The 13,393-nt window shown below is 39.2% G+C and overlaps 3 protein-coding genes across 5 annotated transcripts; 2 read left to right on the top strand and 1 right to left on the bottom strand.

Annotated features, from left to right (window-relative positions):
* The first annotated feature begins 960 nt into the window (after positions 1-960).
* On the top strand, positions 961-2,358 carry LOC116179433 (facilitated trehalose transporter Tret1-like). The gene is made up of 3 exons (XM_031499225.1): positions 961-1,021; positions 1,064-2,146; positions 2,198-2,358. Exons 1-3 carry the CDS (start codon positions 961-963, stop codon positions 2,356-2,358), a joined length of 1,305 nt encoding a protein of 434 aa, XP_031355085.1.
* Positions 2,359-4,236: 1,878 nt separating this feature from the next.
* On the bottom strand, positions 4,237-13,021 carry LOC116178694 (thymidylate kinase-like). 3 transcript variants are annotated; one of them, XM_031498270.1, is made up of 3 exons: positions 12,945-13,021; positions 4,773-5,100; positions 4,237-4,727 (listed from the first exon to the last, which is right to left on the bottom strand). In XM_031498270.1, exons 1-3 carry the CDS (start codon positions 12,972-12,974, stop codon positions 4,378-4,380), a joined length of 708 nt encoding a protein of 235 aa, XP_031354130.1. In that variant the 5' UTR covers positions 12,975-13,021; the 3' UTR covers positions 4,237-4,377. The 3 variants fall into 3 exon arrangements, with proteins under 3 accessions (XP_031354130.1, XP_031354129.1, XP_031354131.1); XM_031498269.1 differs by lacking the exon at positions 12,945-13,021 and adding an exon at positions 5,153-5,284; XM_031498271.1 differs by lacking the exon at positions 12,945-13,021 and adding an exon at positions 5,166-5,195.
* On the top strand, positions 7,349-12,785 carry LOC116178692 (DNA fragmentation factor subunit beta-like). The gene is made up of 4 exons (XM_031498268.1): positions 7,349-7,449; positions 7,500-7,721; positions 7,767-8,193; positions 10,978-12,785. The coding sequence occupies exons 3-4, from the start codon at positions 7,767-7,769 to the stop codon at positions 11,553-11,555; spliced, it is 1,005 nt and encodes a 334-aa protein (XP_031354128.1). The 5' UTR covers positions 7,349-7,449; positions 7,500-7,721; the 3' UTR covers positions 11,556-12,785.
* Positions 13,022-13,393: the final 372 nt, after the last annotated feature.

Here is a 13,393-nt window from a genome sequence, read left to right as displayed (position 1 = left end):
TTCTAGTCCATAACTTTTGATTGAGAAGTTTGATCGAAAAAGTACGAATTGTTTTGGATTCTACGCACCAAAATTAATAAGAAAATGTGTTTTCCCGAGAAATTTTGGTGCAGTCGATTTTTGGTAAAAAAGGAAGGTTTTTTTTGAGCCGCGAAAAAAAAATTGTCTCAGATCGACCCGGAAAAAAATTTTCTTATAGAATGTGGCCTGTAGAATCCATAATCATCCGCAGGGTTTCCGGCGCGGTTATCACCACCGGTAGCCTTAGACAACGGATATGTTGTCCCCCTGGGAGCGGCCCGACAATCCGGGGTGGGAGTCAGGTTCAAACCCGCTACCCACCTGGGGTATTGCAGGGACCACACGACTCTTAAGGAGAATTAACCGGCGTTAGTGTCTCACTTACGCATCACTGCATCCCCTCAGGACGCTTAGGATTTCGGGATAAAGAGACGGGGGGGGGGGGGGGGGGGGGGGGGCGAGGATGGTAAGTTGAGGGACGGGAAGCTTTTCATAGGTGTGAAAGGGAGGTGGTTGGACTCTTCACCTCTTCTACCCATGATGGGCCAATTCTACCCCCGAACCCACAGGAGTATTATTATTATGTTTTCGCTGAAATTTTTGGAGATGTTCTATCTAAAAACGTGGTCTGCACATCTGCGCATTTTCCTTACTGAAGCCTCTCCCCTTTGTAGATTGGGAAAGCCTTAAAATACGTTTCTGAAGATTCAGAACGTGCTTATAGCCGCGTGAAAGTGGGTTATATTTATGAGAGTAAGTAGTCGGATTTCCGCCCCATGGATTGCCGATACCTACTATCTTATCGATTTCCTTCGTCTTAAAAATTCCTACATTCCCAATTAGTATCGCCGAAAAGCAAATTTACATTTCGCGTAAAGGTGTTTACAAATAAATTGCGTTAAGTGGCCGAATAACAAAAGTTTTTCCAGGCTGCCAAACATGACTCCCAAAGGAATAAGCAGCAAATCTATTGGAATTTTTCGACAGTTTTTTGCTACCGGTACGTGAAAGGCGTGAAAGCTCGACTAACTCTTCCTTTCAGCATGCCTGGGTCCACTAACGTATGGAGCAGATATGGGGTGGAGTTCTCCAGTTTTGCCCAGACTGGAAAGTCTGGGTCTTACGGTCAATGAAAGCTCGTGGATTGGAGCGATGTTAGCGATTGGTGTTTTTATCACGGCCATTCCCTCCGGTTACCTCGCGGACCGTTTCGGCGTCAAGAGCTGCACCATAGCCTCGGCCGTGACGACGCTGATCGCCACGGTGATCATGTTCCTCACGTCGAACTTCTACTGGCTGTGCGTTGCTCGATTTCTCGCCGGCGTTACGATCGGCGGAGTGTCCGTTGTTGGACCCATGTACATTTCCGAAATATCGGACGTAGAGCAGAGAGGGACGCTGGGGTCATTCTTCGAACTGATGATTTACCTCGGCGTATTTCTTGTGACCGTTTGTGGCGCTTATGTGAAGTACTTTGTATTAAATTTAATTGTAGGTATATTGACGTTAACTACCGTCATTATTGTCGTCTTTTTACCGGAAAGTCCGACCTATTTAATGAGTTTGGGCAAACAATCGGATGCTGAAATGGTTTTTAAATTTTACAGAGGCTGTAATATTCACGCGGATAATCTCTTAAGGGACGCACGAGGAGACATAGGGAAGACATCTAGAAAACATCTTGGTATTGGGAAATCTCTGTACAGTAAAGGGACCACGCGTGGTTTCATCGCTTGCATTGGCCTCTCAATCTTTCAGCAATTATCTGGGGTTGACACTTTCGTCCTTTACTCGGTCCCGATCTTTGAGATGAGCGATAGTGATATAGATGCGTATACTTCAGGTATAGTGATAGCTGCAGTTCAAATGTGTGCGTCAGGGGTTGCTGTTTTCATAGTAGAAAGGGTACGTAGAAGACTGCTGCTGTTCATCTCGACTATCGGCTCCGGATTGTCTTTGGCGCTTTTAGGTGCTTATTTTCACATGGAAACGAATAACGTCAGCTTGCCTGGTTTTAATGCAGTTCCCGTGGTGAGCTTTGCGGCATTTTCTCTGAGTTATGCGGTTGGTTTGGGGCCAGTGTTGTGGATGATTTGCGGTGAGCTGTTTTCAGAGGAAATTAAAGGTTTAGCGAATGGGATTACGATATCAGTGTGTTGGTTATGCCTATTTATAGTTGGAAAAATTTTTCCAGTTGCAGCAACAAGTTTGGGGCCTCATTACACGTTTTACTTTTTTGCCGTTTGTATGGTCGCGTGCATTGTGTTTATAAAATTTTGCATCCCCGAAACTAAGGATAAAACGTTGGAAGAAATACAAAGAGAACTTAACGCTTAGGTTTTTATGTCTTTTTAATAAATTGTGTTTTTGAGATTGCTTTTGACACTACCTAGCGCACCCCTGGGATTTATTACAAAAACCGGTGGTGAAAAATAAAAAGTGACGCTAAATGACTCCATGCCAAATCCGTTCAAAAATACAACACCCTGTATTTTAGTACATTTTCAAAATCTACGTTGTTTGATACCACATTTCCTATACCCAGCATCAAAGGTTTTCAAGTTATTCAAGATTTTTGAAAATTTCTGAGCCGTTGCCTTGAATTTCAAAAAGTATTCTAAAATTGACAATACTGAATGAAGTTAAACAGATAAATAGACTCAAAAAGAAATGCACTTCAAGTGGCCAAACTGGCAGTACTAACTTGACGCTGCGTGACAATGATTTAAATCTTGTGCGCCCTTCTACAAGGTGTTTTAAAACGAATTGTCAACTTTAATAACTTCAAACCTTAAAAAGTTGATCTAGGTGGCCAATGTCACAGATAAAATACCCAAATTTTATCTGTGCCAATGTGGAAGTCGTCCCGGGAAGATTTGTGCAATCAACCCACGATATGGCCAGAGTGTTGCCCAGTATAGTAACAATTTATATTGTATTTTGACTACCACCGTAATTGGTGCATAGTCTAAAAAGAAGTTTTTAATTAATTCGCATTTTGAAGAAGGTAGGGTCAACCTTAGGTGAATGTGTTTCCGGCGTTAATGAAACAACCGGCGCCTAACAGAATATGATAGCGTCAAGAAATTTAGGGTGATCTCAAGTTGTTTTAGGTAGCGCCTAAGCTGGCGCCAAGAAATTTCATATGGCACCAAGTAACTTTGGGAGGTGTCTAAGAAATAGGGATTGGAACCCATATGAAATATAGGTTTCGGTCCCCCACTATTTATATGGAACTATTTTTTAAAGGTTCCGGTACCGGTTCCGGATTCGGTTCTACTTTTTTTTTCGGTTTTTAAGGGTTTCAACGTTAATAAATAAAATTTTGTACGAATATCAGGCTCGATATTTAACCCTAGGGCGACTACAATGCCTCGGGCCAGAAGCCTTTGGCCTCTGTCGTCCTCGGCATAAATATCGCCTTAATGCCCTTGATAACAATGGTAAAATGAATGGGAGTAATGAATAAAAGTGAGAATTTGGATTTTTTTGCCTAACCCAGCAAGATATTTCAGGTATCGCTAAAAGTAGTTTTAGGTGGCGTCTAAGAAAGCAGGGAGACGCATAAAATGGCAGGGTGGCGGCGGCGCCTGGCATATTTATTTTCTCTCTTTTTGTTCTAGGCCGTCAACAGGTTTATACGCTCAATTACATTTCATAATGCTATTTTAGAGATGCCCCTGCAGAAGGTCTTAACAATAAATTTTAGGTGGCGCAGCAGGGTGTTGCTTAAGAAAGCAGGGTGGTGCCTAACAGAATATGATGGGGCCAGGAAATATTAAATGGTGACCAAGGAAGCATGCGGTAACGCCTAAGAAATCAAGTTGGCGCTAACAGAATGTGATGATGCCAAGAAATTTTATGAAGGGCCACGTAGTTTCAGGTGACGAGTAAGAAAGCAGAGTGGCGCCTAAAAAGACAGGGTAGCGCTTAACAAAATATGATGGCGCCAAGGAATTTTAAACAGCGCCCAAAAACGCTAAGAAACCAAGGTGGCAAAGTAGTACTAGGGTGGTGCCTAAGAAAGCAAGGTGGCGTCTAACAGAATATGATGGCGCCAACGAATTTCAGTTGGCGTCATGTAGTTTTTTAAGTGGCGCCTAACAATGACAGTGACGTTTAAGAAAAAAAGGTGGAGCCTAACAAAATGTTGGCGCCAAAGTTTTAGGTGGCGTCTAAGAAAGCACCCAACCATCCAAATCTTAAGCACAAACATCCGAAATTAAATTATAATTTTCAACTTTTTTTTACAAAACATTCACATTGGGCTCTAGCCTTCTAGAAATACTATGGTATCGTAATTCTTATAACAGAATAAAAATTTAAATTAATCTTAAACCTAAATCATTAAAATTACTACGAATGCCCATTTGAACATCCATTTAGTACATTTCCGCAATCAACAAAGTACTTAAAGGGAATATTATCGGCAACCACATTTCTGATTTGCTCCTCAATATTAGACAACAGATCCGCATGTACTTCCTCGAAACTACCATTGGCACTGATGACCTTCCAATTATCCTCTGTCTTTCCAAAATGGTCGTAAATCTTTGAGACAGTTTGCTGCATTTTAGTGTTTTCATAGCGTTCGTTTCCAAAACCTAGCCGACTTGACTGAGTTTCAGGATTAATGTGCAAAAACAGGACCAGGTCGGGTTTTAACAGGCCGATTTCGGGCTGCATGCACCACTTCATCGACATTCCTACAATGACAATGTTCTAGCACTGGCTACACAATATCAAACTACCTTTAGCTGTGGAAAAGGCAACACCGGAGTACGAGTACCGATCGACAATCAGCGAGACGCCATTGCTCAATTTCTCCTTCATTCGATCGATGTTCTCCCAACGATTCGCACTGAAGAGCAGATGGATAGTTTCGTCGTTCAATTTACAGGTTTCATCGCTTAAATAGTGGGAAATCACCTGGCCTGTTTGGGTTGTACGATCTGGAAAGTTCATTCGTTCCACTCGAATGTTCTTCTTCCGTAGGGATTCCACAAGTTTGATAGTCTGGGAGGTTTTGCCGCATCTGTCTATTCCTTCGACGACGATAAAGGCTCCACGACCCATTTTCTGAAAATAAGAAATATTTCGTGGTGAGGAAATTTAGCGGGATTTTGTGTACTTGAAAACTTAACCTCATTTTTACACATTCTGACATTTGTTATTTAAATCGGATGCTTTACATTTATACGAGATGTGTTCTATTGATTCATGTTATCCTGGTACCTCGACATGGCACGGCATATTTTATATATAAAAAAACCTTAACGTTTTTCGGAAGGTTGTATGACAAGTTGCCTATACATCAGTGTGTATCTTGCTAATCGACTAAAGGCACACGCAAAAAATGGTAAAGTTGTAACTAAATTGACATTGATGCCAAACAGTGCTTAAAATATTAGTTTACTGCTTTGTTTAGGAATGCAAAATTAAATTGCACTGGGCCTTTTTTTTGAATAATAATCTTTCCAGACATCTAACGTTAGTCAATGGAATTATATACTTATATGTCACTATTAAGGGCAGGGAACTGCATTATTACCTGTTACTAGTTAACGTTTATAGCACAGAGGTCGCTAACTGAAATACTAATTCAGAATTGATTGCAATCGTACCTTAGCTTTCATATTCTCCTAATACCCCGGTTTGAGATTTCATGTTCTGTATATAAAAAAAAACTGTTGTTACGCCCGTTTTCAATGACTTTTTGCATGCAAAATTATGGATGTCGAGAACACACTGATGTATAGGCAACCTGTCATACCGCCGTCCGAAAAACGTAGGGTTTTTTATATATAAAATATGAAATTTCAAGCCACGCTATTAGGAGAATATGAAATGAAAGGTACGAAGATAATAAATGTTTAAAATCATTTGTGCACGTCGCGGCCTCTGTGCCAGTGAACATTAACTAGAACCTAGTTGTAATGTAGTTTCCTGTACTTAATAGTCCTGAAAAGTATGTGCTTTCGTTGTCCAATGGTAGATGTCGGAACCAGAAGTTATTCAACATTTATTCAAATTATTCAAAAAGAAGATCAAATGCAATTTCATTTTGTATTTTTTGCATTCCTTATTTATTTATTGTCCCTCCTTATCAAAGCATAAAGCTACGAATATTTAAGCTCTGTTTAACTCATTACTTTGCCCAATTCAGAGTTGTCAATCTGAGCTGTTCTAATTACCACTATCAGCGAAAGAATGATTATCAATTTGCTGTAGGATCGGTGCTTTGGAATGCATCAATTGAGAGGAAGAATAAACAAGGGGGATAAATCCGAACCAGAGGCCGATCGCTGGAGGAACAGGGGGCAATGAAAGGGCGGACGAGCTAGCTGGCTTGTGAAGGCAGTGGTGGGGTCTTCAACGAGTCCTAGCTTACCCTAGGAATTGCTCAACGTCAGGAATAAAGACTAGGTAACCAGTCAATTCCAGCCTCAGTGGGAACAAGCAACTGCAGACAGTCCAGGGCCTTTTTAACAGAACTCTTTGGCAAATCTGGGTCTTAAGCTTCTATAACTGAATAAAATCTAGATTAGGAAAATCACCAGTGTCCTCACGGAGCAGAGCAATGGATGGTCAACTATCATATGCATAACATTGGGTTTGTGGAGGAGCCCACGTGCAGGTTCTGTGGCGAAGCAGATGAAACTATATCGATTATGTGGTTTGTCACATGGATCCAGAGACAGACATCCTTGGAGACAGTTATCTGGAACCGGGGAGAGCGAAGCAACTTAGGCTAAACGGGGTCCTATCCTTTTTTGAGAGGAACGGGCACTGCGAACCTAGTTGCGAAAGAAATGGGGTACGCACAATGGGCCTTTGGTGTGCCTAAGTGCTGCTTGGTCGGGCCCCCCTGTGAATAGATAGATGTAGATGCATCGTCACCAATTCATGGAGACATGGAAGCAACAAAAGCAGCCCAATGTGATGAGCAAGCAATTAAATTACGTCAAAAAGCAAAAGATACCCAATGCCAATCCCTTAGGCCTCATCACGAGAGATAACATACTTAGTTCTTATCCCATGCCAAGCTATAGCCGTACCTAGGGCGCTGTAAATGCCTTAGCCGTACCCAGGAGTTCGTTTGCTATACCTATTTGTTTAGTTTGTTTAAATTTTAATCTATAAATCGATTAAGACATTTAAGTTGTTGGTAAATGTATTGCAAACGGGGGAAACCCTTGGATTTCCCTATCACACATCAAGCTTAGGGTACCCTCGAACGAATCTGCCCTTTGAGCCTACGCAAAATGTGTATTGATTTATTTATTTACCAGGGGTGCTTTGGTATTTAACATTTAAATGAAAGTAACTTTGACAATGACCTTAAGTTGGCGAGCGTGTAAAGCATATGTTTGTGGTATGTTTTGGTAAACAAAAAGCCATGCTGCCTTTGTTTACATTTTGTTTAATGTAATAATCAAAACGTTATTTAAATTGATCATCTCACTCGATTTTTACAGCCCACTTGACGTAAAATATCGAAATCAATTACGTGAACTTGACACATTTGCTGGAAAACGCATGTGCGCCTAAACTAGGGCACAGGATGACATTGGCCCAGTTTACACTCGCAAGGGGTATGTTTTAGCGAGGCACACTTTAAGGGTGCATTTGCAATTGAAACGCGAAGGCTGAACTAATTTCTACCTAATCTTAGAAGGCTGTGAAACAAAACACCGAGGGTGAGTAGGACTCCTTTGTTTATTGACTCGATTAATTCCTTTCAGATGGGCACGGTGAAGGGATTTAAAGTGACCGATTCCGAAAGAAAGACCCGCGTCGGCATCGCCGCGAAAAGTCTCGAGGATCTCAAAAAGAAGACCGTGGACAAATTTAAGCTGTCCGAACAGAAGATCACGTTCCAAACGGCGGACGGTACAGTAATCGACGGCGACGATTACTTCGAAACGTTGCAGGCGCAATCTCTGCTGATTTGGGTCAAGGAGGGCGAACGAGCGGAGACCGACGCCGAAATTCTCTACAAGGCGATCCGCGAAGTGAACGACGAGTACCTAAGCGCCGGCGAGAAGGTGCAGGAGTTCTTCACCGAGAAAATGAAGAATAAAGTGTTCAAGTTGGCGGAGGTGCTAAAGGGAATCGACACGAATAAAACCCTCCGTTCCACTAGAGAGGATCATCCCGAGTGGTTCGAAGGTAAGTCGTTCATACAGTAGTTTGACACATTGTTCGTGTGGCAATGAGGATACTCGACGAGTCTGTATGAGACACAGTAGTTATCATCCATTCAACGATCGGCGGGTAAGCAGGTTGCAATTTTGCAGTGGCGGATTAATTGTTTAATTTCGGCAGGCTAGACTTTTCGGATCCCTGTTTGTTGTGTTTGACAAAAAGGCACCAACAAGGAAAAAACCCAGTATTAGATTTAAAATTCGAATCCAAAATATTGATCTGCTCCTTTTCAAGTAAATTGTTTTCTCACTCCTTAGACATGATCAGTGCCATGGACACACACGCACACCCAATCAATTATAAATTGGCTGGGATAGCAAAAGATTTTGTCAGTTTTGGGTGGACTTGCCGCCAGTAATAGGATTTGGTGGTTATGCCAAAGTTCAGGCGTGCGCATGCGTCTTTTATCACTTGTGTATAGCTTGTTATGGAAAGTCATCTTTGAAATTTAGATTTAGGTCTCTGCAACCAGTAACGTAACATTAGTTTTAATTAGTATTAATTGGTGGTGGTATTACTGATGAGAGGAACACTGCCCACATAGCATTTGAAATCTTATGTTAGAAAAAGTGTTTTCCCGAGAAATTTTAGTGTAGTCGATTTTTGGTAAAAAAGGAAGGTTGTACACTGCCTTTTTTTGAGGCCCGAAAAAAAATTGTCTCAGAACGACCCAGAAAAAAAATGATCTTATAGAATGTGGCCTGTAGAATCCATAACTTCAAACAGTTCCAAGATTGGGCTACTAGTTCAAAAGTTACAGCCCTTTGATTTTTCTTTCGAAATTGGTTTCTAGTCTATAACTTTTGATTGAGAAGTCTGATCGAAAAAGTCCGAATTGATTTGGATCTACGCACCAAAATTAATAAGAAAAAGTGTTTTCCCGAGAAATTTTGGTGTAGTCGATTTTTGGTAAAAAAAGAAGGTTGTACACTGCCTTTTTTGAGGCTCGAAAAAAAAATTGTCTCAGAACGACCCGGAAAAAAATGTTCTTATAGAATGTGGCCTGTAGAATCCATAACTTCAAACAGTTCCAAGATTGGGCTACTAGTTCAAAAGTTACAGCCCTTTGAATTTTATTTCGAAATTATGGTTTCTAATCTATCTTTTGATAGAGAAGTCTGATCGAAAAAATACGAATTGTTTTGGATTATACGCACCAAAATTAATAAGAAAAAGTGTTTTCCCGAGAAATTTTGGTGCAGTCGATTTTTGGTAAAAAAGGAAGGTTATACACTGCCTTTTTTTTGAGCCCCGAAAAAAAAATTGTCTCAGATCGACCCGGAAAAAAAATTTTCTTATAGAATGTGGCCTGTAGAATCCATAATTTCAAACAGTTCTAAGATTGGGCTACTAGTTCAAAAGTTACAGCCCTTTGAATTTTCTTTCGAAATTGGTTTCTAGTCTATAACTTTTGATTGAGAAGTCTTATCGAAAAAGTACGAATTATTTTGGATTCTACGCACCAAAATTAATAAGAAAAAGTGTTTTCCCGACAAATTTTGGTGTAGTCGATTTTTGGTAAAAAAGGAAGGTTATACACTGCCTTTTTTTGAGGCCCGAAAAAAAAATTGTCTCAGATAGACCCGGAAAAAATTTTTTCTTTTAGAATGTGGCCTGTAAATCCATAATTTCAAACAGTTCCAAAATTGGGCTACTAGTTCAAAAGTTACAGCCCTTTGAATTTTCTTTCGAAATTGGTTTCTAGTCTATAACTTTTGATTGAGAATTCTGATCGAAAAAGTACGAATTGTTTTGGATTCTACGCACCAAAATTAATAAGAAAAAGTGTTTCCCGAGAAATTTTGGTGCAGTCGATTTTTGGTAAAAAAGGAAGGTTATACACTGCCTTTTTTTGGGCCCCGAAAAAAAATTGTCTCAGATCGACCCGGAAAAAAATTTTTCTTATAGAATGTGGCCTGTAGAATCCATAATTTCAAACAGTTCCAAGATTGGGCTACTAGTTCAAAAGTTACAGCCCTTTGAATTTTTTTTCGAAATTGGTTTCTAGTCTATAACTTTTGATTGAGAAGTCTGATCGAAAAAGTACGAATTGTTTTGGATTCTACGCACCAAAATTAATAAGAAAAAGTGTTTTCCCGAGAAATTTTGGTGTAGTCGATTTTTGGTAAAAAAGGAAGGTTATACACTGCCTTTTTTTGAGGTCCGAAAAAAAATTGTCTCAGATCGACCCGGACCCGGGGTTGTAAAATTGGATTTGTACTTGGTGACAAAATCACATTGGTCACATTTTAAATCCTTAGCAGATCGATATCTTAACAAATGTTAAGATGTGCTTTAAGACTGCATTTATGTGGGGGAATCTCACTGGGCACACTTTAAATTCTAGGAGACCTTGTAATGTGTTTTTATAATTAGATTTATCATTCGTTGCATACAGGGTGAAAACGAAAAGTTTGACGTTTGGGATGTTATCATATCTTACTTTCCATGTAGGACAGAAAAACTGCCTATTACAATTGTTACGTAGAATTCAGTGGCGTAGTAAAAAAAATGTTTGCACCACCGTTTCTGAGGTATAGGATGCGTTCCAACGGCCTGTACTCAGTTGGACATGGCCGCACTGGTAAAAGTGCGTAAAGTTTATTCATATTTCGCTTTGTCAGCCGTCGAACTTAAAAATTCGCCACTACTTTTCCCATCGCAAATTCATAACTCGAATGCGCAAACTTGCTTACCCGCATTCCCTTACACAATGCCCACATAACATACAAAATTTATATCAAACAGGCTTAGACACTCGATCAAAAACAAAAGAGGAATATATGTTTAGGAGAGCGCAAGACAGAGTAAGAACGTATTACTACAAAACGAAAGAGGAATTACGGAAAAACGCCAATTTACCGCCCGAACGATTACATACGTTGCTCCTCGACCTACATGACGGTCTTAAATTTGTCAAATTCTTCGGCAACTACTTCGATAGATCGTGCGCGATCGGAGACCGTAAATGTAAGAGTTTGTGCGACGAAACCGGCAAATTCCTCTGCGAGGGAAGGTGGGATAAGGGCGCATGTTTATATAAGCCGATGCACAGTATTAATCCTTATACGAGTAGAGAGGCACGGATAATTTTTCAAACTTGGAACCTCGATCATATCATCGAGCGGAGCAGGTCCGTCATACCTGCGATCGTTTACGCATTGTCTTCTCAGGATTCTTCCATTAACGGTACGAAAAAGGGACAACTCGACACTAAGAAAATATTTAACGATCTGTTTAGCGTTAACAATTTAAAATTTGTTCATATTATTTGTCACGACAAAGGCGCTCACGTCGGTATGACGGCGGGACCGTACTTAATGTAAATTCTATAGACTGGTAGATTTAAATAATTTTTTATTACACCAAACGGGGGGTTTGTCGACAATATTAATCAAGTTCCTTGATGACTTAATGATAGGTATTAAGTACCTTTTTATAATCACTCGCAAATGAAAACATTTATTTGTATATGTTTGTGATATCTAGGAAATTAGCGTTCATTTTACAAGTATCTGTTTTTAAATTATTTATTTATAAATTGTTTTATATATTAGTGCTAGTGGTTTAATTTTAATGTAAATTTGTATTTGTGTTTCGCCCCACTATTCATTTATTGTAACCCCCTTATACAATGTTTAATTTAAAACAAAATGACTGACTAATGAAATTCTATGAGCTTATACAATTTTTAGCGACACAATTGAATATGTTATATTTGTACCGATATGTTAACTAACACAAAAATGTACCGAATTGTATATACGTAGTGCTAGTTTTTAGCGTTTGTGTTTCATGAGAAATGATTCGATCTATGCGACTTCGCTGTTTTTAGCATATGTAAACTCATTACTTACGAAATACTTGAACTGTTATCGTTTAAAACGGTGCCTAAGCAATGTTTGTTGAATAGTGTTATACATTGTTACGATATGTGTATAAGAAACGGACTGCGGGAAACAAGAGATGTAATATTTTGCTCAAGTTTGTATTCAACATTAAAACATATCCAGAAATTCAAAAAGATTTTTATACTGTATAAGTCTAAGAGTGTTAAAGCATTAATCTGCTTTTAATCGTATCGCAATTGTAAACCCAACTTCCCAGTTAGTGTCTCGGAACGCAAAGTGCAAGTTGCGCTAAATTACCTCATTACCCGCTTAGGTACCCTTTTAACTAAGATGTATGTACTCAATGCATGGTGCTTCGATGTAACTTATATAAACAATCATGTAAGAAGCAATTATTATAAGCGATATAATATTAATGTTGTACAATTCATAAGTCTGACTCGTGTTGATGCTGTTCACTTGACGATAGATTAGCTTTAATGTGATAGAAGATAAACATATATAAGAATAGATATATTTTTATCATGTATTTTATCATATCATGTAATCAAATATATATATACTGTGAGGCTTCCATGCTTATCACTTAATATTGTGATCTGTAGCTAAAACTTGTGTAGCGAACTGCCATTTTATTAAATGTAATAGCTTTAATGAGTTTCTGTATAACAATGAATCTTTGAAAATATATATACACAAACAATATTTTGACATTCTTGAGCCCTTTTTCAATTTCATTAGATAAACTTTAGTGCCAAACTATCTACATGGATGGATGAGCTTTCTGCAACGTTTGAGAAAGCTGCTCCCATCTACATGGTAGGTTACAAAATAAATTTCTTCTGAATCTAGAATATTACTTACAGCTTCTCGAAATAGGCGCACATCACACATGCAATAAATACCACCACCAGAACAACAAATACATCGTGAGTAATCATTTTCACTAACGGGGTGTTAGATAGAACGTTGATACAAACTATCTTATCATGTACAGGGGGAAAAGTATTTCTGATGGTCTATAATAATGTGGAAAGATGCGACACGCAATGCATTTGAATAAAATTCGTTACATGATCCATTCATTGTTGGTGCAAAGATAATCTTTGATTGTTATTAGTACCAGGTTTAATGACAACAAATAAAGATAGACACATTTGAAAGTGTTCTGTGTCTAATTTCAAAAGTATGCATACTGAAGATTCGGAAGGGACACCTGATGACTTGGGAGGTGGGAAGACGGGAAGAAGTCTCTGTTATAACCTTAATCCGGCGGGTCTCAGGGGTGTTTCCAGAGTATCTTTTGTATTTGA

This window comes from Photinus pyralis, unplaced genomic scaffold (genome assembly GCF_008802855.1).
Source record: "Photinus pyralis isolate 1611_PpyrPB1 unplaced genomic scaffold, Ppyr1.3 Ppyr1.4_LG8, whole genome shotgun sequence".
Lineage (NCBI taxonomy): Eukaryota > Metazoa > Arthropoda > Insecta > Coleoptera > Lampyridae > Photinus > Photinus pyralis.
The sequence above is the reverse complement of the archived record's forward strand: the minus strand, read 5'-3'. Positions and strand labels throughout refer to the sequence as shown.

Excerpts from the sequence above, each read along its gene's own strand:
- LOC116179433 (XM_031499225.1), top strand. The coding sequence starts at position 961 with ATGACTCCCAAAGGAATAAGCAGCAAATCTATTGGAATTTTTCGACAG. Across the intron at positions 1,022-1,063 it reads TCGACAGTTTTTTGCTACCG|CATGCCTGGGTCCACTAACG; the intron begins GTACGTGAAAGG and ends TCTTCCTTTCAG. Across the intron at positions 2,147-2,197 it reads GTTTTCAGAGGAAATTAAAG|TTGGAAAAATTTTTCCAGTT; the intron begins GTTTAGCGAATG and ends GCCTATTTATAG.
- LOC116178694 (XM_031498269.1), bottom strand. The coding sequence starts at position 5,188 with ATGTCAGAATGTGTAAAAATGAGGTTAAGTTTTCAA. Across the intron at positions 5,101-5,152 it reads AAATGAGGTTAAGTTTTCAA|AAAATGGGTCGTGGAGCCTT; the intron begins GTACACAAAATC and ends TCTTATTTTCAG. Across the intron at positions 4,728-4,772 it reads TGCCTTTTCCACAGCTAAAG|GAATGTCGATGAAGTGGTGC; the intron begins GTAGTTTGATAT and ends TTGTCATTGTAG.
- LOC116178692 (XM_031498268.1), top strand. The coding sequence starts at position 7,767 with ATGGGCACGGTGAAGGGATTTAAAGTGACCGATTCCGAAAGAAAGACC. Across the intron at positions 8,194-10,977 it reads TCATCCCGAGTGGTTCGAAG|GCTTAGACACTCGATCAAAA; the intron begins GTAAGTCGTTCA and ends TATATCAAACAG.